Here is a 26,272-nt window from a genome sequence, read left to right as displayed (position 1 = left end):
CCAACTCCCATCAGCCCCTGCCAGCGTGGCCAATAGTCAGGGATGATGGGAATTGTAGTCCAGCAACTTTTGGAAGGCTACAGGTTTCCCATCCTGAGATTGAACTGGGGACTTCCAACTTACATTCCTAGCCACTATGGCTAAGAAAATGTTGCCACAATCAAAGTGGAACACAGTATAGGCACAAATCTAGAGACCATGGTTTCCCAAACTTGGGTCTCCAACTGTTTTTGGACTACAGTTCCTATCATCTCTGACCCACTGGTCCTGCTAGCTAGGGATGATGGGGGTTGTAGTCCAAAAACAGCTGGACTACTGGACTACTTAAGCCTCCTGTTTGTGAATAGGCCCTGTTCGTAAGAGATACTGTACTGTTGATTGGTTGACATTTTGTAAAAAAATATATGAAAATATAGATGCTGTTAGAGGTTTGCCTCTGCTAAGGATTCCCTGTGGCTGAACCAATACAGGGCAGCCATCGAATACTAGGCCCCTTCTGTTATCTATAAATGATGGCTGGTATAATCTCTGGCGATCACTCGTAGCCAAGTAAGATTGTCTTCCATAAGCACTGTTTTAACATTGAGTCCGTAAGTGACTGTGGAGGCCAATTCTGGATCCACACATCCTTCCACAGTGGGGACATAAGTTCCCGGGCGGGAGCAGATCATGGTGAGGATTTGCCAAGCGTGTCTTCCTCTTAGCACGTTTCTCCCTTGCGTCCTGAGTTCGAGTGTCTTCAAAGCCCATGACACCTTTGATAAAGGCTGTTCTCCAACTGGAGCGCTTGCAGGCCAGTGTTTCCCAGTTGTCAGTGTTTATACTACATTTTTTTTAGATTTGCCTTGTCTTTAAACCTCTTTTGTTGACCACCAGCATTACGCTTTCCATTTTTAAGTTCGGAATAGAGTAGTTGCTTTGGAAGGTGATCATCAGGCATCCGTACAACATGACCAGTCCAACGAAGTTGATGTTGAAGAATCCTTGTTTCAATACTGGTGATCTTTGCTTCTTCCAGTACACCGATATTAGTTCGCCTGTCTTCCCAAGTTATGTGTAAAAAATTTGGGAGACACCATTGATGGAATCTTTCGAGGAGCTGGAGATGGCGTTTATAGGTGGTCCATGTTTCACAAGGATATACCGGTAGTAAGGTTGGTAGTACAATAGCTTTGTAAACAAGCATTTTGGTTTCCCTGCGAATGTCCCGGTCCTCAAACACTACCTGCGAGCAGTTGCTTGTAGTAAGATATGTATACAGTAAAGTGCTCTGTAGTAGAAATCATGCTAGAATATTTTTTTAAAAGTGTACAGTATAAAGAAAGCTATAGGAGCTTGTATAGCAATGGCATGGGTGTCCAAAGAATGGGACTGTGTCCAGTTCAAACACTTGGCTAGCGTGCTTCAGCCCCTGGCAGGAATTGTGCTTCATCCAGCCTCTGTAAATCTTGAAAGTGAATCAGTCTGAACATAGATTTCAGATAATTGCTCCCCCTGCTGAACTGTAATATCCTTTTTGGAAATGAAAACTGCCATATTACCAAGGCATCTCTATGTTTATCATATTTTTAATCTGCGGCTTGCTGCCTATTGTATCAGGGCGCCACTCTCTTCGTTGTGTGAAGGGAAAGTAGCTCTCCCTCCAGGAAGAAAACTACAAAGGGGTGGCAGCCAAACCTTTTGATAATCCAGCCTTGAACTTCTAGAGCTGGGAAGAGGTAGGAAGGTGACGCCTCAATTCACCCCCAAAACGGAAGATTTCCTCCACTTTCCTCGCTAACTTGTGCTGCACTCCAGAGCCAGCAGAGGGCATAGATTCTCTTCATTTTTTGTTATTATTCCTCTCCCCCCCCCCCTTTCTAGATAAAGGGAGCTATGATCAAATAATACAAAATAGGATACAGTCTTACAGCTGTGGAATCTGAGCTACGTGCCGGCCCTCAGTTTAGTGAGGCTTAACTCCAGATGCCCACAGTGCTCTGAACTGATAAATCATGGTTACACCTTTTGTCCCCCCCTTCTCAACCACAGCTTAGTTTTTCAGCACATGGGTCCATTTTGAAAATACCACTGCTCATCAGCCCTGGAATGCATGGATTAGCAAAGAGTCACTCTGAACACGTGCAGAGTGCTTGCTCGTCCCTCTGTAACAACAACCAGGTTCCTGGAATTGGAAGGCAGGAATCCCTTGTGAAAGGGTGGGGCTATTGCATACGTGAGGGAACTTTTTCTGCATGGGGGCCACATTCCACTCTGGGCAGCCTTCTGGGGGCCACATTCCCGAGGCAGTAGTAGGCAGAGCAGTAAATGTGAATTCTACCTTTCTATGGAAGGCTAGTCCCCCCCACCCCTACTTTGGAAAGCAAGAGTTCTAGGAGACATCCTAGACAGGCGAAAAACACCGAAGGAGGTTGTTACAAAAGCAGAGTTGGTGAAGGAAGCGACTTGCAGTGCGAGTGTGTCCTGAGGGGAGAGTCTTAAGGCCCATGTAGCGAGAGCCTTTGAGGGCCTCATTTGACCCTCAGGGCTAAGGTCCCCCATTCCTAGGATATTGTGAAGTCTTGAACCCAGAACCTGTTTCAGAAGGGAACTGCTGGCCTGAAGGAACTCTCTCTCTACATATCCTACCATTTTGCTGCTTGTAGTATTTTAAACTGTAAACCACCTCAGGTGCCTTGCCAGAAAGCGTATGTATATAGATGCAACCAGCCATTAATTAAATAAAAATAAAGTAAGTTGCCTGCACCACCCCCTGGTCCTGAATCATTCACTGCCAAGTTGATTGGCAGCACTCTAAATGAGAACAGAGAAAAGAGAAGACTACTTTGAACGGTGGATATAATTTGTCTTGGAATTAACTCTGTGGCGAGATGTGGTAGCTGCTTTTAAAAGTGGACCAGACCTGTTCATGGAGGGTGGCTTCTGTCACTGGCTGTTGGCTGCAATGGCTATATGGAACCACCATGTTCAGAGACAGGACACCTCTAAATGTCTGCTGGTGGGGAAATGGCAAGGAAGGGCTGGATGAGTCTTTGGTGTGATCCAGCAAGGCTTGCTTTGCATTAGGGTACTGGCTCTCTCTCTCTGCCAGGGCCCTGGTAAATGCCTGGGCTGGCTGTGTCCCTCTTGACTTCTGAGGTTGCACCAGACCTTAATCTCTGGACTTATCTTTAGATAGTAAACATGTATTGCTTCACTTCAAAATGTGTTAAGCCAGCCCTGCTGCGTTTTTTGGGGAAGGGCCTTCCCGCTCCTCTCTGGAGGTGGGGTGCTGGCCGTCTGCCCTGAGGCCTTGCCCCGATGGCACACTGCTCCTAGGATTGTACATCATACACTGTCTACAAAGAAGGACCAGGCTGCTCCTGTTTAAAAGCTGGGGAGATGGGGGAAGACATGCCATGCATCTGTACAGCTACGTAGCTTCCCTCCCCCCACCCCCGTCGTGAGGAGTTGATTGATTAACTGACTAGCCAGGATATGATCTCACATCCCCTCTTATGGAAGGACAGGAAAATGACTTGGGGCAGTGAAGGTCCCTGACGCATTGGGGAAATTTGCCTGGCTGTAGAAAGGGGGCGACCTTGGTGGATCATTCCTGCCCCTCCAACACTAGAATGGGGCAGGTGGGCTTGTGGTTGCTCAGTACATGTCAACTCTTGCTGCTTGTGTTCAGGGATGGGTCCTCCAGTCCCTAAAAGCGGACTCCAATCAAGGACGTTGAGGAGATCTGGTGTATGATGCTGCAGCTAAGAAAGCGAGCTGGGAGATACCTGATTTCAAATCTTGCCTCCTCCACTATTTTCTGTTTCTCAGCTCCTTCACCCACACAACCCGTTTCAAAATCTGGAATGGTTCTGCTGTTCTGGGCTGTTGGACAGGCTGTGAATACAGTGTATGTAAAATGCTTTGATCACATGAAAACGTACCGTGGAAACGCAAAGAATTATTATTATCTGCCGCTGTGCATCTCTGCCTTCCTTTGAAGACTGGTGCTTCTATATTATTTTTTAAAAAGACTCCCTGGGTCCAAGAATAAATCCCTCACACCACATCTCAGGCTTGCGTGTAGCTCCTCCTCCTTGCTCCTACTGGGGATGTGCCAATCCTTGCTGCCAGGGACGCGGACTTATAAAAAATATTGGGGGGGCCCGGGAAAGCTCATGAATAATAAATAAGCTCATGAATATGCAAATAAAGTGGCGCCGCCTCCTCGTGAGCGAATAGGGGAGAGCGTGCTGCGCCTATTAATCAGCTCCAAAGGAAATTGGGTGGAGCTTTTGCTCGGGAGGGAGGGCAGGAGGCATGCAGCCCGCCCCTCCCTGTGCATTTTGGGCTGGGGGAGGGGCGGCGATGGCGCTCTGCTGGAGGGGCGCCGGAGATTATTGGGGGGGCAGAGCCCCCCCAAACGAATTTTTGAGGGGGCTCGGGCCCCCTCAAGCCCCATGGAGTCGGCGCCTATGCTTGCTGCAACCTTACACACACACAACACCCCGTGACCTATGCCTTGTGATGAACCTCCTTCAGCCTGTACCAGTGCATAGTTGGCGCATCCGACTGTCCGTACCAGGCTGCCTGCCCCTGGGTTCTCTCTGATGCCAGGCCTCAGATTGCCAGTTTTTTCTGTGCCTGGCTGTGACAGCCCATTGTCTTTCTCTTTCTCCTGCCCCGCTCCCTGCCCACCCCACACTGCCCCTTTAGCTGGTCCCGTATGCTATTCTATTCGACTGTGCTGGTATCTCTTCTATTCTCTGGCCTTTGAGCTTCCTGTTCTAGGCCAGCCTTTCCCTTAAACAAGACTTACTCCTCCTGTCTTGGGTTGTGTTCTTCCGCAGGCTTAAGGCATTGAACTGAACTTTAAACACAGGTTCAAGATTGGGATGGGGGGGGCGCTCCTCTTCTCCTTGAGAGGAGAGTTGTGGCTGATCCCCCCCTTACTTCCCAGCCTTTGGAAACTAAAGTGGTCCTGCCCCTTAATGCTGCTGTGTGTCCTCAGATGTCACCTGGAAGTGCGTTTCCTTTGCCCTGAAATGGAAGAAACTTCCCATTTTGGGAAGTGACAGACCCATTGAAGTGAATGCACGTGATTAACTTCGACACCTTTATTTCAGTGGGTCTACTCTGAGTAGGGCTAGCACAACCTGGCACAGCAGTGCCCTCTGTTCTAGGCCAGGGTTTCCCAAACTTGGGTCTCCAGCTGTTGTTCGTTTTTTCAGACTACAGTTCCCATCATCCCTGACCGCTGGTCCTGCTAGCTAGGGATGATGGGAGTTGTAGTCCAACAACCGCTAGAGACCCAAGTTTGGGAAACCCTTTTCTAGGCGTCCCCTCTTCATCTTTCTGCCCTGTTCATTTGTGTAAGAGAGACCACCGGCCCCGATCTCCAAGGACCCTCCTTCTCGTCCTCCTTTCTCTTGCGTCTCCCAAGCCTTCCTTTCTGCCTATGGGCGTAGCCAGGATTATTGCTGGGTGGGGGCAGTCCTTTTGTTGAGGGGGGGGCAGAACCTCAGTTTGTTATGTATTTTTTATTGATTGGGGGGGGCAGCTGCCCCCCTGCCCCTCCTTGGCTACGCCCATGTTTCTGCCCCTGCCTCGAGGGAGGGTCTCCTTCCCGGTTGGGCTGGCGGCCTCTTTCCCCCAGACCTCGACTTTTCTCTCCCCGCTCCGTCCCTTTCGCCCCCTGTGTGCGCTTCCGTCTCCCCTTTCCCGCCCTTCTCTCCCTCTCCGCCGCCTGCCCCCGAAAAACCCCCCTCCGGGGCTGCGGTCTCTCCCGACTGCTCTGCCCGTCCACCCCAGGAGGGGCTGGCCCGCCTGCCCGCTGCTGCTGCTCCTCCTCCGCCCCTTGGTCGGCTTAGCGAGCGGGCGGGCGGGCGGGCGGGCGGGCGGCCTTCCCTTTTCCCTTCTCCCTCCTCCTCCTGCCGTGGAAGAGGCGGAGCTGCCTGGGCAGCCTGGCCCAGCCGAGCGAAAGTCTCTCCAGCCTGGCTGCTGCTGCTGCTGCTTGTTGCTGCCGCCGCCGCCGCCGGCTCTCGCTTCCCGCCCCGCTCGTACGCCCCGTCGGGGCCAGCGCCGCGCCCGATGAATGGAGTCGCCTTTTGCCTGGTTGGGATCCCGCCGCCGCCGCCAAGGAGTCCCGAGGTGAGCCCGCGCCGGGGCAAGGAAAGTGGGTCTGGAGGGGTGTGTGTGTTTGTGTGTGGGGTGTGTGTTTGTGCATCTGCGCTGAATAAGCTGGGCTGGCGGCCCTGGGTCGAACTGGGCAGGCTTGCAGAGAAGCCTGACCCGGAGCGGAGAGAAGGATTATGCTGGGTGGGCTTGGAGGATCAAGAGGGGCCATTAGGGAGACTCTTAATCCCAGGGCTGTGGCTTCAAACCCTGTGTTGGGCAAAAAAAGATTTCTGCATTGCTGGGGGTTGGACTAGATGACCCTGGTGGCCCCTTCCAATTCCACAATTCTGTGATCCCAGGGAGAATTTACTGGGAGGAAAGAGAGAGAGGTTATACAGCGGTACCTTGGGTTACATACGCTTCAGGTTACAGACTCGGCTAACCCAGAAACAGTGCTTCAGGTTAAGAACTTTGCTTCAGGATGAGAACAGAAATTGTGCTCCGGCAGGTTAAGTACAGACCTCCGGTACTTAAGTACTTAACCCGAGGTACCACTGTAGTGGGCAAGTCCTAGAAGCTCATACTGGATGATCTGTGGGGTGGGGGGAGATGAAGAAGGATGTGTGTTTGTGGTGAAGGGTGGACCTGCTTTGAGTGCAGAAGGTTCTGGGTTCAGTCTCTTGGCATTTACAGGTAGAGCTGGGGATGTCCTGTCATCCTTGCCCCACTCCAGGTGATTCAACTGTGGGAATGTGAACATATGCAAAGTGGGGATTCTAATCTGTGGTAGTGCCTGTGAATTTGGAACCCAACGTGGTTTAGTGTTTTGTTTTTAAATTCTGGAGTAAAACACAGCTGTAGCTCAGTGGCAGCACAGATGTCTTGCACGAGGCCCAATCCCTGGCATCTCTAGGTAAAGCTGTGAAGGTCCTCTGCCTGGAATCTTGGCAAGCCCTAGCTAACAGGACCAGTGGTCAGGGATGATGGGAGTTGTAGTCCCAAAACATCTGGAGGGCTGAGTTTGCCTTTGCCTGGTGTAGACAATACTGAGTTAGCCTGTCTCAGTATAAGGCATGTGATGTAGGCATGGTGCTGGCATGGAAAACGGGAGGTGGGGCAGAATGGCTTGTTTCGGTATGTTCTCTGGTCCCCCCGCCTTTGTCCTTTGGATGGAGTTAATAGCTGGGTAGGGGTGTGTGGCCTTGATGCTTGTGGCTTTTTATGGTTCAGGGATAGGCTTTTTTTTGGGGGGGGGGGAATCTGAAGCTTGCTGGTATGCTAGCATCAAAGACTCTTGCTGATTCAGGAAAACAGGAAGGAAAATAGCTACTTGGGAGGTGAGTTTGGTTACTGCTTGAGCTCAGTGGGATCAAAGAGGGTGTGGATCATGTGGCTGCTCAGTGCTCTCAGCAGGAACCTGGGGTGCTTTTCAGGTGGGTCCTTACTTGTGGAATATCCATGGTTCATTTGCTTGCATTCAAGAAGGGGATCCACATGTCTCTGTCATCCTTCGGCAATGCTAATTGCTGCAGGGGTGGATGTTCCATAGAGCTATTTCCCCATCTTTTGAGGTGTGTATGGTTTTGACATGGGCACTTGCTGGGGATTGCCCCGTATTGCAGTGTAACACCGCCCCTCCTCAAATCCAGTGGATCTGCCTCTGAGCTTTCCTGATTCATTTTGTTTCAGGTCTCCATTCTTGCCAGGTATGCTTCCCCATCACCTTTCTCCATGCTAGCTTTTTGAATGTATCCCCACCCCCCACCCCATTTCACATGTAATAAGTATCTGATCATGGCAGTGTTGGGCACTGTAACCACAGGTGGGTGATTTGTATTTTTTTAATACTCCCCACTGTAAAATGCATATACGTACAACTTCCCTAGAAAACCTGCAAGGAGAGAGGCTCTAGGCTTCCTGAGATTCCTTCATTCTTTAACTTGCATAGAAGTTTTTTAAAAAACAAACAATTCAGGGGATCAAATGCATGATCCCTCACTTACTGCACAAAGCACTAGAGTCCACGCTACAAACCCATTCCCTCCTCAGTCTTCTGCCCACATGGGCCAGGCCCAAGGCAAGGCATTTTGAGGGCACATGCTGAAAGTTACAGTGATACCTCAGGTTAAGTACTTAATTCGTTCCGGAGGTCCGTACTTAACCTGAAACTGTTCTTAACCTGAAGCACCACTTTAGCTAACGGGGCCTCCCACTGCTGCCGTGCTGCCGGACCCTGATTTCTGTTCTCATTCTGAAGCAAAGTTCTTAACCTGAAGCACTATTTCTGGGTTAGCGGAGTCTGTAACCTGAAGCGTATGTAACCTGAAGTGTATGTAACCTGAGGTACCACCGTAAAATGTTCTGACCAGGAAGCTCTGTTTGCCTGTCTTGCGATGTGAGGGACCTGGTTGCCATTACGTGCATTCCTTCTGCACATGTCCTGGGAAATCTTGTTCTTTGATTATTTCTGCACATCATCCATGGTTAAGTCCTGGCTTTGGAAAAAGCTTCTGCTTTGAGGTCATCTTGGCCTTGGGAGCCATTGCAAAGGTGTTGCTTGCTTAACATTTCCCCTTGCTCCCGGGAAATCCCAGTGGATGCTCTTTTAAAAAACAGGTGTTCCCCTACCTCATCCCAAACGTGCAATTTGCTTTTAAAACTTCCCGTGCTGTTGATGTAGCAATCTTTCCCATCATATATTTGCATGAACAACCATGAGTTTATCTCCATCCTTCGTGGGTTGTGTATTTTAAGGCTTTATTTCAACTTGGTCACCATCCTGACACGTGTTCTTAGAGCCCAAGGACATGTAAGAGTCAAAATAGTGTGCTTCTGAGCATGTGTAGACAGCATTTCTACGCTGGGCTTCTATGCGGCCATCAAAGGGCTGCGGCCTACCTCCTGCATATCTGGTATTGGGCTGTTGGACTTCTGGGCAGGTCCTTTTTTTAAAAGACATATTCATTGCTGGCTCTAGCTTTCTGCAGCCAAGTACTTTTACCCTTGTCCATCCTCCGGTTCCGAATTTAAAAAATCACCCATGCCTTTTCTTGTTCTTTCCTTTCATTTGAGTTTCCTTGTCAACTTGGTCTCCCCCACAGGCTCCACGCTTCCCTGCTTATCTGCTTCCCAGTGTACAGAAGTTCCTGCCTGCCTGTCTAATTTTTCCGGTTACGCTGGTGCTTTTTTAACCGGATGGGATGTCCTTTCTTTCTTTCCTTTTTTCCTTTTTTTAAAAAAAAATGTGGCGGAACCTTGCCTCTGGCTTTTACTTTGCAATGCTCTTCAATTTCATTTCTCGACGCCACCACCCCTCTAAATTTTAACAATTTGCCATTGTGGGTGTAATTCCAACAGTGCTTTCCTATTAAGTTCCAGGTCAGTGCTACCTTCCCCAACCTGGTGCCCTCCAGATCATCCCTCCAGCCAGCACAGCTCTTCTGTATACTCTGTTAGCTGCCCAGGAAATATAATTTGTTTTTGAAGGTGGAGGAGATGAATTATGTAAGTAAGTTACATTTTGGAACCCCTGTTCCCTAAAATCTCATCTGTGTCGGGGGCTGTCTGTGGCTATTCAAACAGCCCCTGAGAAAAGAACTCTTCGCGCATGTTCAGAAAACTTGTGTCTCTATTATCACTTTAGTCAATCCAAAGGCCAGGCTCTAGTGTTGAAAATATGATTCTGGGAATGATTCTGATGAGCCAGAGCTTATGTGTCAACTATCCTAAGTGTTTCCCAGCAAAAAAATGTAACGTAATGAAGCCCAAAAGGCGGCTGACAAACTATGGAAACAAGGAGTTCAGGATTGTATTACAGGTGGTGATCATTTTGCATGGGGGCTCCGTTCCTGGCCCCCTGTGTGTGTCGGTGGAGCACATGTAAGCCCGCCTCCGTTCTGCCCTCTTCCGGGTTCAAAAGGACCCACATGTCAATTGGACATGCACAAAATGATCACCACCTGTACATGGGACGTTTGCTAGAGGTTTAGCTTGAGACACTCTCACCTTGAGAACTGGTGGCCCTGCAACGTGACTAATAAGGATGTCTCTGAGCATGTGCAGAATGCCTTTCCTTCACTACTGAATAAACACAGCCATCCCCGAGACACTTGAGATTTAAGGGAAAGGCTTTCAAACCACACCCATTGCCTTTTATTTTCCAAATGGACATTGCTATTACAAAGTTGAGGCAGGAACCGTTTTTGCCTTCATCCCACATGCTAAGATTTCACTACTGCTGACACTGCTGCTCCTGTTCTATATGGATTCTGAGTCCGTAGTTTGACACGGGGGTCACATCAGTATCACTTGGGTAGATCCTGTGGCCAAGTTCCTCCCCCCTCCCCCATACTTGCCTTCTCAAACAGCAGCGGTTTGACTTCCATGTGATCTTTGGCAGGAAGCGATGACTTCAGCAGGAATTAAGCTGCTTTCGTTCCTGTTTGTGATGTCCCATGGCTGAGAAGGAGAAAAACCTGCACTGAGTAAAGTGGGGAGGAATGGAGGATGTCTTGTCTTAGAAGAAGAGAAAAGCTCTCTTGTTCAACTATTTCTTCTGCCCAGCCGAACTGGAGGCTTAATGAGAATCACCTGCAGTGGCTGTTTTACTGCTCTCCCTTCCCCGAAGGCTTGAAACTACTGCTAAATCTCCCAGCAGTAATTTAGCATCATATTATGGCTGATCAGGTGTAAACGTATGGTAGCGGCGGACACACCCGATGGTAGTTCAAGGAGTGAGTAAATTGCTAAGTGTGAACAGCCTATAAAGGGGAGCAGGGTGAGGAGAAGGTTGTGTTTGGGGTGAAAAAGCAAGGTTTCCGGAGTGAATACTGGTCCTAGGAATTCATCTCTCATGTTAATCACGGGCGCGGATGATTTCCTCTCTCTAAACATACAGATGTGCTGTTGGAGAGAGTGATTCTGTACGGATGCAGAGTTCCGTCAATCAAATATTTATTACGGCCGACCAGCCATTAAAGAAAGTACAAACTGTAAAAATGGATAATCGCAACCTCAGAAGGACAAAAGGTGCCGAGTTAAGAGCGAACCATCGTGGCAGGTCTAAGAGATATCACAACATTCAGATATAATGGCACCTCTTCAGTAATGGATTCAATAGATTCCCCCTCAGAGAAAATACTCAGAAGGGTCTTTAAGGCTCAATCAGGAAACTGCTTCATAAGGGGTTAAATTATGTGTTCTCTGAACCTCTTGGTAGAATCTACAGCAAAAATACACACAATACACAAAGAGACTGATTTGAGCACTAAATGATTATGTGGAGAGCGCCTTTCCTTGCTGAGTTGATACAGCCAGTTTCTGTATACCTGGAGATGATACCTTCTTGAGTTCCTTCACCTTTCTCTGTCTCTCTTTGTGTTCTAATTAAAGTCTAGTTAGCTTTGGCCTCCAAGTCATGCTGATGCCAATAAAACGTCTCCATTGTGCCACAAGAAAAGGATGCCTTTTCCAGTGTGTGCATTCTTCAAATTGCTAGCTCTGGGTATGGCTAAGGTGTAGGCAATGGGTGTGGAGGTTTTACGAAGGGAACAGTATGTGAGGCGAAGGAAAGAGATGCTCGTGAGCACCAGTCAGTGGCTTGCAGTGGGAGGGAGAGAGAACAACTCTTTTATTTCAACTACAGTGGTACCTCGGGTTACATACGCTTCAGGTTACAGACTCCGCTAACCCAGAAATAGTGGCTCAGGTTAAGAACTTTGCTTCAGGATGAGAACAGAAATTGTGCTCTGGTGGCGCGGCAGCAGCAGGAGGCCCCATTAGCTAAAGTGGTGCTTCAGGTTAAGAACAGTTTTAGGTTAAGTATGGACCTCCGGAACGAATTAAGTACTTAACCCGAGGTACCACTGTACCTGGTTGGGCTCGAGTCTGGAAATAGCTGTGTTGAAACTGGATTGTTGGCCCCTAAGAATTTGGACATTTCTCTCTCTCCCCAACCAGCTCTGAGGAAGGGGCTCGTTCCTAAACAGTTTAATGTTTGGCTTTCTAGCTTCTTGAAATGTGAAATATTTCCCTGAAGGAAGATGCTAATGGACATGTGAGGGTTCTCAACATTGTGTGTGTGTGTTGGGGGGGGGCAGGGTTTCATTAATCCTGAAATAGCATTTCTGAGGACTGAAAGCAAATAGGCCCCGGGCCTCAAGCGAGACGTAGCAGCGTCTTGTTAATTTTTGCATCACTCCCTCCTCCTTGCTTCAGGGTTCATATTAGTCTCGATCGCGTCATTTGCTGCATGTTTGAGGAGAGTTTTTGTGTCTGCAAAAAGATAATAACAATGGAGGGAGCGTGGAAGAGAATACTCCAGATACTTGCCTGGCCTCCTGGGACTTGTTAAAATGGCTTGGAGACGGGTAGCAAAGCTATGCTGCGAAGAAATCCCCGGTGTTCTTTGCATTTTTACTTTTCATCTCTGTTGGAAATTTTGCCTTTATGGGGTGTGGATGCAGCGAGCCCGGGAGGGTACGCCTCTTAAATCCACGTGGTTCCTTGAGAAATCCTAGCTCATCATGCTGCATATGTGTGGTTCTTTAACTTCTTCTTTTTTTTAAAGTGCTATTTGTGGTTTAAAAGGACACTCCATCCTTGCAGAAGTCGGCAGGCCGCCAAGCAGACTCAAGCCAAGAGGAAAGTTTGTTCTGCTCCCTCGCCACAACCGGCTGCTGTGCTAGGCCGCTGGAATTCTGCGTCCGAGTGTGGCATGCCCTTGGAATTTCTTGCCAGGAGATTTTAGAATATGGAGCAAACGTCGCAGGTAGAACGATCTCTGTGCTGTTCAGCACTGAACTGCGTTCACTGAGATCCACCACCCTCCTCGTTCACACTGTTTAGCTGACTTAGAAATTACTACATTGCTTTGTAAACGAAGCCTACAACTGTTAGCAGCCTGCCAGCCCACACATTAGTCACTTGTCATTTAATAGTAGGAGGGAAAAGCCAGCTTTTGCAAATTCCCCCTGTCTCGTTGCCCAGAGGTAATTCTTGCACGCTACAGACCACCAGATGTGAGATCGTTCACAAGACTGTGTGGTTGTGACATCACCAAGTTTGAGCATCCAGTCATCTCTTGGAACGTGGCTACCCACCTCTTGCGATTTGCATGAGAATGTGAACAGCTGCTGTACATTTTGCCGATAAATGTATTTGTGTTTACTGTTCATTGGCTCATATTTTTTCCTGTCTTAGATTATGCAGCTGTGGGTGTGCAAGCCAGCCTTAAAAAATTAAATTGAACTTTTGGTAGGGAGGAATGAGGTACCCCAGTATGGGACCTGTGGATTTTTCAGCCCACTTCAAATCTTAGTTTTCTTGATCTTTTTTATTATTATAAAGAAGTAAAATTAAGTTTCTAGACCTCAGCGTTGTGTGGGGTGGGTGGAGTCTTGCAAATGCACAAGCAGTATCTGATGAATGGGTTCAAGGAGTTAAACCACGGAATGAGGAGTCAAAGGGAGAAATGTTTAATGGGCTTCTGAGTTCTTAACATTTTATTATCTCCCCCTCCATATTCTCCACATCTGTATTCCTTCTATAAATTGTACTCTCTGGTTGCTGGTGGCTTTTTTTATAGCTTGCTGCTTGGCAGATGCTTGAGTTTCCCAGCTAGGTTCCCTTCTCTCTCTCTCTCTTCCTCCCCTTGCAACTGTGAACTTGAAATACCAGAAAAGTCTGTAGCCACACACCTAGCGCATACAAATGGTGAATTTGGGAACTGGCAAGGGATCCTAGCGCTGAGCTGGCAGCACTGAATTTGAACCTACAATGCCAGCACCGAGCTGTGCATTCTGAAAGTTTTTTCTTTGTGACTTTTCAAAACCCCACAGGGTTCGACTTGTACCGAACTCTTGTACCGGAGCTCAGTTCTGGGACCTGTTCTCAATGCAAGTTCAACACTATAGAGTGTTGTCCTCACCACGCAGTTAGCATAATGATCTGCTGCAGACAGATCATTCTGGGTCCAAACTAGTAAGCATTGTTCCTTTTGTTTAAAAAAAATTCCCCCCCAAACATTATTACAGTATATACTATGGGATGAAGCAAACAACAATAGGCTTGAAAGAAAAAGAACAAAGCAAGTTGTACAGGTCATGCATTATACCATTGTTCCTTAACCCTACCCTGCAGGAGTTTCCTGCAGCCAATTAGAAGCTGCGCCTTAGTTTCTGAACGTTTTGGAAGTTGAACGGACTTCCGGAACCGATTCCGTTCGACTTCCGAGGTACGACTGTATTGATAATGATATACCGTCCAAACTGGTTTGAAGTCCATATCGTGATACTGGTTTCATATTTTTTGACTTGGCAATATATCGCAAATCATTATGCAAAAAATCACAATGCGAGGAAAACCGTGAAGCCGCTTGGTGCCTCTACATAGCTTCATCCTTATTTCAGACATTGTGATATGTATCGGTGTATCACGATGTTTAGCTGGCGGTCTATCACAATTTTGAAAACCAGGTATCCCTGAGCCCTATGATGGTGTAAAAGAAGAGGCTGCTTTTTTTTTTTTGAAGAAAGGACTCTCTGGGTGTCCTCAGAGAGTCCATATAGCCAGCCAGAACCCATCTGAGTGTGGGGCGGACTTCCGGGGCGGGCCTCAAACTCCGATGCTTCTCATATCAAGAAAGTAAGCCCTGGTAGACATCTGGCCCAGTAGGCCTCTCCCAGCCCTAACCTGCTGCCTGACAATGATCGGACACGCCTTGTCCCAGCATGGTGGAGGCAGAGAGAGACATCAACAGTGGTCCCCTTCATGAGCCTTCTCGTGAGGGAAAGGATTCGCGGAGGAGGCTGGGGGATGGGGAACTGCTACCCTTGCTTCTAGCACAGTAGCCCCATTGTGGTGCTTTTCGGTCACATTCTTGCCAACTTGGTAATGATTGACCACAGACCCTTTTCTCTCTTTTCCCCCCACCGCCTACCCCCATTCTGGGCTGGAACCTTACTTGGAGTAGACGGCCTTTTGTGGATCAATACATGTTGTTATTTAGAATGGTGGGCCTTAGGTTCAATTAACCTTAAAGCTGAAAACAGCTGTTGGAGCAAGGGAACTGCCCAGTTTTAACAAGGTGGGAGCGGGGCAAAACTTTTTGATGGGAGGAGTGTGCTGGACTCCCAATTTCCTACCATCTCCAGCCGGCATTACCAGTGATCAGGGATGATGGGAGTTGTAAAAAGGTAAAGGGTAAAGGGACCCCTGACCATTAGGTCCAGTTGTGACCGACCCTGGGGTTGCGGCGCTCATCTCCCTTTATTGGCTGAGGGAGCCGGCGTACAGCTTCCGGGTCATGTGGCCAGCATGACTAAGCCGCTTCTAGCGAACCAGAGCAGCACACGGAAACGCCATTTACCTTCCCGCCTATTTATCTACTTGCACTTTGAGGTGCTTTCGAACTGCTAGGTTGGCAGGAGCAGGGACCGAGCAACGGGAGCTCACCCTATCGCGGGGATTCGAACCGCCGACCTTCTGATCGGCAAGTCCTAGGCTCTGTGGTTTAACACACAGCGCTACCTGTGTCCCAGCGGGAGTTGTAGTCCAATAAATTAAAGGGTTCCCCATCCCTTTAATAAGCCCCGAGTTCTCAGCTGTGGCCAGTTGTAGTCAGAAAAGAGGTGACTTAACCCCACAACCAGAAGGTTGTGTGTGGTTTTTTTGTTTTTTGTTCAGAAGTGGCGTCATGAGAGGGGGGAGAAAATCTGTACACAGGGCTTGGCAGTGGAACACGATACATGCTTTTGACTGGCATGGCGTGGACAAACAAGGGAGCTTTACATGCTGCAGGGTTGTGGGAAGGGGAGGCCAAAGAGTCATAGTTGCTGCTTCTCTCCCCACCCCAAAGCAGGGCTCCTGAATGGTGAACAGCTGTGGGACGTGAGCCATTAAACAGAAGGGCAGCCTGGTCATCTAGGTCTTTGCATGTAGAAGATTTCAGATTCAGTCCTTAGCATCTCCAGGTAGATGGAGTGATCCAATTCTGCATCCTGCGCTTTCTGTGGCCAGATGTCCGTTAGCTCAGGGATGTGGTGAGAACAGGGCACTTAATGGCACTATGACTCAGCAAAGCACAGAGACCCACACATTTTTGGCTGGCTGTGCTCCCCAAAGACCCTGCTGGGAGTGTAGAATCTCATTTTTGGTGTTGTGCTGAGCTTTGGAGGGATAGCACTTTTGGACCAGAGAGAGCACTCCATGTATGTATGTATGTAATATACCTCCCTTCATCATAAGATCTCAGGGCAGTTCACAGAATAAAATACAGGTCTAAACCACCAAGCCTCTTGGGCTTGACGATCAGAAGGTTGGCAGTTCGAATCCGCACAACGGGGTGCGCTTCTGTTGCTCTGCCCCAGCTCCTGCCAACCTAGCAGTTTGAAAGCACACTAGTGCAAGTAGATAAATAGGTTCCACTGCGGCAAGTAGATAAATAGGTTCCACTGTTTCCGTGCGCTCTGGTTTCCATCATGGTGTCTCGTTGGCCAGAAGCAGTGTAGTCATGACCCGGAAAGCTGTCTGTGGACAAACGCCGGCTCCCTCGGACTGAAGCGAGATGAGCGCCGCAACCCCACAGTTGCCTTTGAATGGACTTAACCCTCCAGGGGTCCTTTACCTTTACTTTTTAAAAACAAGTAAATGATTAAAAACACTAACAACAAAACAATACCCCTCCCTTCCCACAGACACATTTGAAAGGCTGTAGAATATTAATCAGCCAAAGGCCTGGTTGAAGAGGAATGTTTCCGCCTGGCGCCTAAAAATATATAATGAAGGTGCGAGGCGAACCACCTTGGGGAGAGCGTTCCATGAATGGGAAGCCACTACAGAGAAGGCCTGTTCTTGTGTTGCCATGCTCTGGATCTCACGTGGAGGAGGCACATGAAAAGGGTTTCAAATGATGAACACAGAGTCCTGGATGGCGTATATTGGGAGAGGCTGTCCTTGAGGATTAACTTCGGAGACACCTTGTTGCGCTCTGTTTGTGGTGCTAGGGAGAGCCTTCCTACTAAGTGTTGGTGCTGACCTTTAAAGCCCTAAACGGCCTCGGTCCTGTATACCTGAAGGAGTGTCTCCACCCCCATCGTTCAGCCCGGAAGCTGAGGTCCAGCGCCAAGGGCCTTCTGGCGGTTCCCTCACTGTGAGAAGTGAGGTTACAGGGAACCAGGCAGAGGGCCTTCTCGGTAGTGGCGTCTGCCCTCCCTTTAGATGTGAAGGAAATAAGCAGCTATCTTATCTTTAAAAGACATCTGAAGGCAGCCCTGTTTAGGGAAGTTTTTAATATTTAATGCTGTATTGTTTTTATCATTCGATTGGAAGCCGCCCAGAGTGGCTGGGGAAACTCCGCCAGATGGACGGGGTATAAATAATGAATTATTATTATTATTATTATTATTACTACTACTACTACTACTACTACTACTCCTCTGGAGCCCGGAAGAAGGGTGTGGGGCCTCTCCTTGACCTTGCTCTATCTTTGGAGACACTTGGTGAAACTGGAAGATGTATTGCTGCATTCCAAGTCTCCCTGACAGGTTTTGCACAAGGTCAGGGTGAAATCTTGCTCTTCTACAGGTTTTGGGGAAGTATGATGGCTTTTATCTGCTTAAATAAATTCACTCACCGGTGGTGAGCTGGCCAGCAATCACAAATGTGGACTCTTGTTAAGGCACGTTACACCACAGAAGACTTCTTGTAGTGGACGGGGAAGTTAACAATCTTTGACCCTGGCTAGCTGTTGCTTGTTTTCTCTTTCTCTTTCTCTTTTCTTATGAGTCAATCGATTGTAGAATACAGAAATCTTCTCTCCAAACAGCGGTGACTTGGAATTTAGCCACACTTTCAAGGTCTGTAACATCCTTAACTGCCTCCACATTTCATCCATTTCTCCCTACAGATAGGGATAATTCCTGTTTTTGTTTTATTGAATCATTATTTACTGTAGACAGGCTCTGTGCAACACAGCTCAAACCAGGGAGGGCGGGGACTATGTACAAATTTTCCCATCAGTATGAAATGGAGAAACATAACAAAATATAGAAAACATTCACAAACCCTTAGGAAAGCCATAGTTTGTACACTTATAAAGCCATGGTGTCCCAGAGGCTTTTTGCAGCAGTGTAAGAAATTAGGTCCCACCCACGTGGCAGGGAAACGTTTTGGAATAACTCAGGTTTTATTTTATTTTTAACCTATTCCCTATCATCTCCCAGATATAAGGGTTCTTAATATCACACCCTCCAGATGCTGATGAACTGCAGCATGTACCGTATTTTTTGCTCTATAAGACTCACTTTTTCCCTCCTAAAAAGTAAGGGGAAATGTGTGTGCGTCTTATGGAGCGAATGCAGGCTGCGCAGCTATCTCAGAAGCCCGAACAGCAAGAGGGATCACTGCTTTCTCTGCGAAGCGATCCCTCTTGCTGTTCTGGCTTCTGGGATTCAGAATATTTTTTTCATTGTTTTCCTCCTGCAAAAACTAGGTGCGTCTCGTGGTCTGGTGCATCTTATAGAGCAAAAAATACGGTACCACCCCTGAGCATTGGCTGTGCCGGCAAGGGCTGATGGGAGATGTAGTCCGCAAACGGTTGGAGAGCAATGCATTGGCTACCCCTCTGGATAGGCCAGAATTGATTGGGGGAGGGGGAATGTGGTGGGTGAGATGTGTGATCAAAAGGAAAGGCCTTCAGCGAGATGCTCCCAGTCTTTGAGACTTGTGTATGCGTGTGGGCTGAAGTGGAGGGGGCGGAAGACGAGAGATGGAGAGAGATGAAAACAGTACTGCTAGTAATCTGTGGGAAAACATCTGGTAGTCTCTGAAGGTAGGTGGAGTATAATGAGCTCAGCCCGCTCCCCAGTCTTCCTCCTGCTCTTAAAGGAGAAGAGGGCCCCCGTGATCGGTGGTCTAACCCTCTGCTGGAGGAAGAAAAGCCTTGTTGGGTTGAGTCTCTCCCAAATAGGATTGGAATACAAATCTCTGATCCTCTCCAAAGGGGAACGGCACTTAGAAGAGGAAAGGTCCATCTTAACTAGGTTGGGGCTCGGGAGCCTCTGACCCTCTGAATGATGCTGAACTGCAACTCCCACCAGCCCCACCAATCGTGGCCACTGGCCAAGGATGATGGGAGTTGTAGTTCAGCAACACCTGGAGGGCCAGAGATTCCACCACACCTGTGCTAGGTTTTCATGGTTATTGCTACGCATAGGGCTGCCGTACATCCGGATTTTCACGGACATTACTGGGATTTCAAAGGCAGAATTGATGTCTGGGGGGAATTTCTGAAAGGCGGCACGTTTTCCTGGATTGTAGGCAAGTCAATCGAAAAATTGCGTTTTCAGTGGTTTCCTAAAACAACCACCACTTTGGGGTCTTCCTAAAAAAACGCTCAACCACTTTCAGGGTGTCCTGGTTTTTACTTTTTGAAATATGGCAACCCCAGCTACTCAACTCCATTTGTCGCACAGGCAAATGGGAGTCAGAAAAGCACCAAAGTTAATTGCTGTATCTTTTTTTTCATTTGTGTGCTCTCTTGGATGATTGGGGCATGCACAATAGCTAGAAAATCCCAATTGAGGCCTATTGTGGAGATTTCTCCCCTGTCCCATATGATTCCACCTGTTTTACCTCACCCAAGCATATATTTCTGCAGTAATTTGAGACTTTTAGGATATTTTTTAAGGAGAACGTTGTGAAGAGTAATGTGCGTTGGAAAGGGGTGGGGGGAAACACTCTTTCCCCACTGACCTTGTAAGTTAGGATATCCCACCCACAGTCCTAGGACAGACCAGAACGTGAGTTATGAGGTATCCCTTCCAGGCTTGTCGCAGGAAATAGCTCATTGTGTTTTGCTTCGTATTTTATTTTATTTTTTGTTTAAAAAAGGAAAATAATCACGAAGCCAGAATCTATTTCCAGGGTTCCATGCTTTAAAAGAAAACAGGAAGTCAAAAGACTTGCTTTTCTGGGGGAAATGCCTCTGATTTCAATGCTGTTTGTTTAGGGTTTTCTGAAGGAGGCTGAGGAAGGAGAATAGGATGTATGCTAGTGGGGGGGGCCGTTTCCTCTGTTTCTAGAAGTCTCCGTAAGGCTTCCTCTGCAGTTCCCACAACCACCACCCCAGGAGGGGTTAATTTGACTCAGCCTCTGAACCTATTTGGAGTGCCTGGCCTCATCCTTGAGATATGTGAAATAATCAAGACACAAAGAATACCCATGTTATGCTAGCTCCACACAATTTGCATGGAGAAAATCTCTTATCTCTCTCTCTCTCTAAGAAAGAAAGAAAGAAAAGAAATTAAACAATGCCCATTCTTTGTTCCCACTAGAAGATAATGTTATTCCTTTATAATTTATTTCTGTGTTTTCCAGGTCTCCCTGGTGGTGGTGGTGGTAAGAAGTAGGAAGGAGAGAGGAAGTGTTTTGTGACTTGAGAAAGGATATCTTGTGACTTTGGCTTTCAAAACAAGATAGCACACATTTTTGAACTTTTGTTTTTTTTCTGGGAGGTGGGAAGTGTTGTTGTTTAACAGGGGGAAGCAGGGTTTTTCTTTTTCTCTTGAGCTGTTTTCCATGTACTAAGGTCAGAAAAGGTTCCATTGTAAGCAGATTTTATGGTGGGATCTCATATCGTAGGTCTCATTTATACATAGAGCAGAATGAATGAGGTTGGACTATACCACTTCATGGACTATACCACTTCATGGACTATACCACTTCAGGAGCTGGATGCCATTTTGAAAGACTTTTCTTTTTTCTTTTTTAAAAACCCCAGCAAATAGAAATTAGCACAGCAAGGGGTTGGCTGGGCTTAGAAATCACCTTTATGCTGTATTCATATACTTTAATCTTGCGGGATGGTGTTTAACTTTTGCCTTTCTCACTTTACACATGAGGGGCATCACCTATTTATGGCTTGAAGCTGTCTAGTCCACCCTACCACTTCATATTGCAGCATGCATAGAAATAGATCCATTGCTAGGTAGCACTGAGTATGTGTTTATGCACAGCAGTGCCAGACTTCCCTGAAAAAAGGGCAGGTGTCTTTACCCTTGTGGGAGAATTCCATTGCCAGTTTGGCTGGGCCTTGCCTGCTGCAGCAAGGGGCTGTAAAAGATTTGCATACAGGGACTCTGTTTCCTGCTTGGCCACTTCTAAATTAAGAAGAAGTTTGCCCAGTTCTTGTAATGCCCTGACACCATTGCATCCAGTCACCTGTTTTCTCTATTGATGCTTTCTGAACAAGCACAGAGTGGTGCACCGAGGATGGACTGTGGAGTTCAGATGCTTCTCAGATTACGACCATTATCCAAAACAAGCAACAAGATAAATTGATTCCTGGCACCCTCTTAGAACAGTTCCCAGACTTTCTTGAAAGTTAAATCTAGAACAGATGTGGCTGCAGCTCACATGTAAAGGTTTATTTAGCATAATGATGATTTCTTTAAAAAATTGTAAGTAGAGTCCTACTGGATAATCCCATCCTACCTATGGGAAATCTCAAAATAGGACCTGAGTGCAACAGTCTTCTCCCCATTTGTACTCTGGGGTGTGCTGAAAAGTCATGCCGTGTCTCTGTATGAGTTCACCACCACTGAGGCTAGTTATTTTGGAAGCCACATGGCCGAGCATTCTGAATGTTGACTGCTGCCGCCATGTGAGGTTCCTATCCTCCTAGGCGTATTTAGCACCCTCCCGCGCCCCCTGCCCCTGGCCCATTCTCGTCCACAAGCTCCTTTTTGCCATTTCCCTTGCAGGAGCGCCTGGCGGGGGAATGGCAGGCGAGTAGCACTGTAAATTACCTGGTTTATTTACGGGTCAAGGGAGCTGGGCACTCGGGGACCAATGAGTGACATGTGCTAGTCCATTATTAGCTCTAAACGATGGGCCGACAGCTCCACACTCCATTAATTAGCACGGGAGGCGGAGGCTTTTAAACGAGAAAATGTTAGCGTTCTCCCGCGCACCCCCCCCCCCGCCCATTCGAGAAGCCTGGATTGTAAGTCATTTGGTCGCTTTGAATGGGTGGTAGGAAGTAAGAGAGCCTGTTCTGTTCTGTGTGGCAGGAAGAGCAGAGCAAGGGGCAGCTGCGGAGGCCACCTTGAAGGACTCTGGCACCCAACAGTGTTATTCCAAAGAGCTAACTGGACTAGAAGCCCCTCACATTCCCATTTGCTGCTTTGGACATGGCTGGTGTCAGTACTGGCGTGCAGCATTTGAAATTCGGCAGGCGCATTTTGCACCTGGCTATCAACCAGTGAAGGGACGCGGGTGGCGCTGTGGGTTAAACCACAGAGCCTAGGGTTTGCCGATCAGAAGGTCGGTGGTTCGAATCCCCGCGACGGGGTGAGCTCCCGTTGCTCGGTCCCTGCTCCTGCCAACCTAGCAGTTCGAAAGCACATCAAAATGCAAGTAGATAAATAGGTACCGCTCCAGCGGGAAGGTAAACGGCGTTTCCATGCGCTGCTCTGGTTTGCCAGAAGCGGCTTAGTCATGCTGGCCACATGACCCAGAAGCTGTATGCTGGCTCCCTCAGCCAATAAAGTGAGATGAGCGCCGCAACCCCAGAGTCAGCCACAACTGGACCTAATGGTCAGGGGTCCCTTTACCTTTACCTTTATTGACCACTTGTGACCAAGTGAAGATGCCTGGATACAGCAGGGTGGCACCTGACATCTCCCCCATCGGGAGGTGTGCAATAAATCACAGCACACTGTGAGGATAGGAGGCTGGACACAGATGGGCCTTTGGTCCAGTGTGGCTCTTCTTACGTCGTTCTGTAGGAAAGTTACCATTGCCTCAGGTTGAGTGATGAGTTGTGTTCTCAGCACTGCAAGCCCACTCTTCCTTTTGAAGCGAGGTGTTCGTAGAAGGCCAGGGGACCGTGCAGAATGTTGAACTGTAACACACCTGGATCTGCGAAGGCCTGCGTAGTAGCACTCCTACCCACTGGCCGTGAAGACTCACTGGGTGACTGTAGGCCAGTCATTGTCGCTTCGCCTTAGCTTAGCTCACAGGATAAAATGGGGGTGGGGTGGGAGGAGGAACGGATCAGGCACACGCCTTGGAGGAAGGGTGGGGGCACAAATGTAAACAGATAAACAGAAGAACAATTTGGGAGCGGCAGAGGAAGGAAACGGTACGCTGAATTTTTCAGGGTTGCCCCATTCTGCTTGAAATAACGGCGGCTTATTTCCAGAGCTGATTCCTGGAGTCTTGTTTACTATGCTATTATATACTGTATATACCAAGGACAGAGGTGGGGAGGTGTTTTCAGCCTGTTCCCTTCTGGGGCAGGGCAAGAAGCAAAATTCAACAGAACAATGGATGTAAATGTTGTTTTTGTGTGTGTGTGTTTTTTATAGAAAGTGAGTTTCTCCTTGAAATTGTACCCCCCCCCCTCCATCCTGCATCCAGGGAAACGATAGGCATTATCAGAATTCAAGGACACATTCCAGGCAGGCTAAAACGCTCAAGGACGGTGTGGCTTGGGAGAGTCTTGAAGATCAAATAGAGAGGCAAGGGGGGGGGGGGAGGTCACATTCGACTCCACTGCTGACCCAGAATATGTGAAATATCAGTGAAAGGAAGTCTCTCTCTCTGCAGGTGTGCAGTGGCTTTCATGGCTTGGCATTGAGCCACTTTTTATGCACAGTTAGAACTGGGCAGTTCATTATCTAGGCTTCCATGTGGGTTTGAGTCCCATCACCCCCTTTTCTTTCTTTCTTTCTTTCTTTCTTTCTTTCTTTCTTTCTTTCTTTCTTTCTTTCTTGTAATTCAGCCATGGTAAGCTCTTGTGCAAGACTATCCACAGCATGTCTCATGGCTTAATTTTTTTTGAATGAGGGGTAGCTGATTGCTTCTCCTTGAATCAGAATTATTGGGGTGGATCTGTAATAGATGCGAAATCAGGGTGTGTGTGTGTGTGATGGGCATCTTGGAATTTTAAAATCCAGACCCATTTCTGAAGGTCAGGAAACGGCCTGGATCCCGGGGATGTTGTGCACTGTGTACACTTAACTGGGCCGAGAGCCCAGCAAAAGTGCCTCGCTTTCAAACTTGAAAGCAACGAAAACAAAACTGCGCCTAAATTGGCAATCGGTGAGCTGAAGCTTGCCGCGGAAGATAGAGGTTCAGTAATGATGCAGATGAGCAGGGACGGGAGCCAAATGGGAATCAAGTATTGACTGACGGAGGAAAGGCGGCGTGAACTGGAGTGCTGCTGAGATAAAACATTTGCTGGCTTGGGATGACAAAAAGTTGGTTTCCTTCCCCACGCTGACACCCTGAAAGGAATGTCAGCAATCTAGATTGCTTCCTCCCTATCTGGCTGCCTTGCAGTTGGTTCGTTCCATTTCACCTTCGTTTTCTTGATCCACCTTCCCAAAAGGTTTCTCAGCAACCCCAAGGGATCAAAAAACGCACCCCCGCAATTCGATGCTGACCTGCTCCTCCACCCCTCCCTCGTAAATTAAGGATGCAACAAATTTCTGTGGTTTTCAGTTCCAGCCGTGTGTTTGCAGCAGCTGCAGAGTGCGTCCCAAATAAACCAGCAGGTTTTGAACAGGTGTCACTGATCCATGGAGGTGCGGCTGCAATATGTTGCGTAATTAGACCAATTGGCCGGAATGGGGAAGGAGGCGCAGGAATCTAGCCTTGGAGAAACAGGCCCAGCATCAAGTGCAATAACTAGTTGGTTCACACTTAGTGGCGAGAGTGGGAAGCCACAGCTTGGGGGTGGCATGAGTAGTTAACAAGCCAGTTAGCATTTTCAGCTTGCATGCTTACCTGTTTTTTTAAGCATGCATTTTAAAAAGGTGCTTGCAATTGGCTGCTTTCCTTTTTCCAGAAATAGGAGCTGTGTGTGTGTGTGTGTGTGTGTGTGTGTGCGCTTGTCCATCTAAATTGGGACCATCACAGCACATGTGGTGGTGCTTTATCTCTTTCTTCAGGGAACTTCAAAAAAGTTACGTAAATAGCTTGTCTCGGAGACATTGATATGTAATATTTGAGTGGTAAATCCTTCTGATTTCCCATCTATTAAAGGGTTATTTATTAAATATATGATGACACACGGGTGGCAAATCCCTTCAGAATATGGTGTTATTTGGCAACGTCGATAAACAGGCAAGTCCTTTTTCTTTGTTTCTGTCTCTTTCATTGTACAATGTAAGTTGGTAATTTTATAATCGTATCCATTTCGTTCACTCCTGATGTTTTCTTCTTCTTTTGACTTCATTATCAAAAGTTCCTTATGTTGAACTTATTTTGTTTTTTGTTTTTCTGTTTGTGCGTATTGTCTTGTCTCTGTTGTTCAATAAAATTAAAACTAAAAAAACAGAGCTATGTAGCTCCCAGTGTTCCCTGGAAAGAAGGACTGATTGTTAAGCTGCACTGACAAATGTAGCTCTCTTGGGGATATAAAGGGATTTCCTAACAATTCTCAGCACCCTCAGCAAACTACAGTTCCCAGGTTTTTGTGGTGGTAGGGAGGCATGACCTCTTAAAGTGGTATGGCATCTTTAAATATACAGTGCAGATGGTGCTTACGTTTTACTCAGAGTAGATACACTGACATTAATGAATGTGATAAATTTAGGTTTACATCCTCGGTTACTAAACTCCATCCATTAATCTCATTTCTGTCCCATTTGTCTTCCTTAATCATAGAGGTTGACTTGACCATATTAAGGACAGTGGTACCTTGGGTTACAGACTCCACTAACCCAGAAGTAGTACCTCGGGTTAAGGACCTCAGGATGAGAACAGAAATCGTGCGGTGGCGGCAGCGGGAGGCCCCATTAGCTAAAGTGGTACCTCAGGTTAAGAACGGACCTCCAGAACGAATTAAATTTGTGAGCAGAGGTACCACTGTACTCCCATCCATTTTGTTCGGATTTTGATTATTTTTTTTCCTGGGATCTCCTGTAAAGTAAGTGTTATAATCTATAGCAGCTGGGCTTGATGTCTTGGCCTTGTGCAATTTTTTAATATAGCTCAGTAAAAAGAACGAAGGGTCCAGTGTAATGCCTTGCCCCCAAATTCCTTTAGGCACAGTGGCCGCCACTCATCAGAAATCATATGCTTTTTACAGCATTTCCACCTGAGGTCGATAAAGTTACCTTTATCCTCCCCACAATGACAGCTCTTGCCAGCTTCTATCTTTCCC

General features: G+C 47.6%; 1 protein-coding gene across 2 annotated transcripts in view; it reads left to right on the top strand.

The window, feature by feature from the left end:
- The window catches only part of ARHGAP23 (Rho GTPase activating protein 23), a 173,237-nt gene that overhangs the window by 20,493 nt on the left and 126,472 nt on the right, over positions 1-26,272 (top strand). Inside the window, exon 1 of one of the 2 annotated variants that reach the window (XM_028703670.2) lies at positions 5,890-6,132. The exons of the other annotated variant lie outside the window; for it this stretch is intronic. Within the exon in view, the coding sequence (XP_028559503.2) occupies positions 6,073-6,132 (60 nt within the window). The 5' untranslated portion in view covers positions 5,890-6,072. Of the gene's footprint in view, positions 1-5,889; positions 6,133-26,272 lie in introns of those variants that run through there. 2 annotated transcript variants of the gene reach the window in all.

This window comes from Podarcis muralis, chromosome 13, assembly GCF_964188315.1.
Source record: "Podarcis muralis chromosome 13, rPodMur119.hap1.1, whole genome shotgun sequence".
Taxonomy (NCBI): Eukaryota; Metazoa; Chordata; class Lepidosauria; order Squamata; family Lacertidae; genus Podarcis; species Podarcis muralis.
Note: the sequence above shows the minus strand (reverse complement) of the source record. Positions and strands in the feature narration are given on the sequence as shown.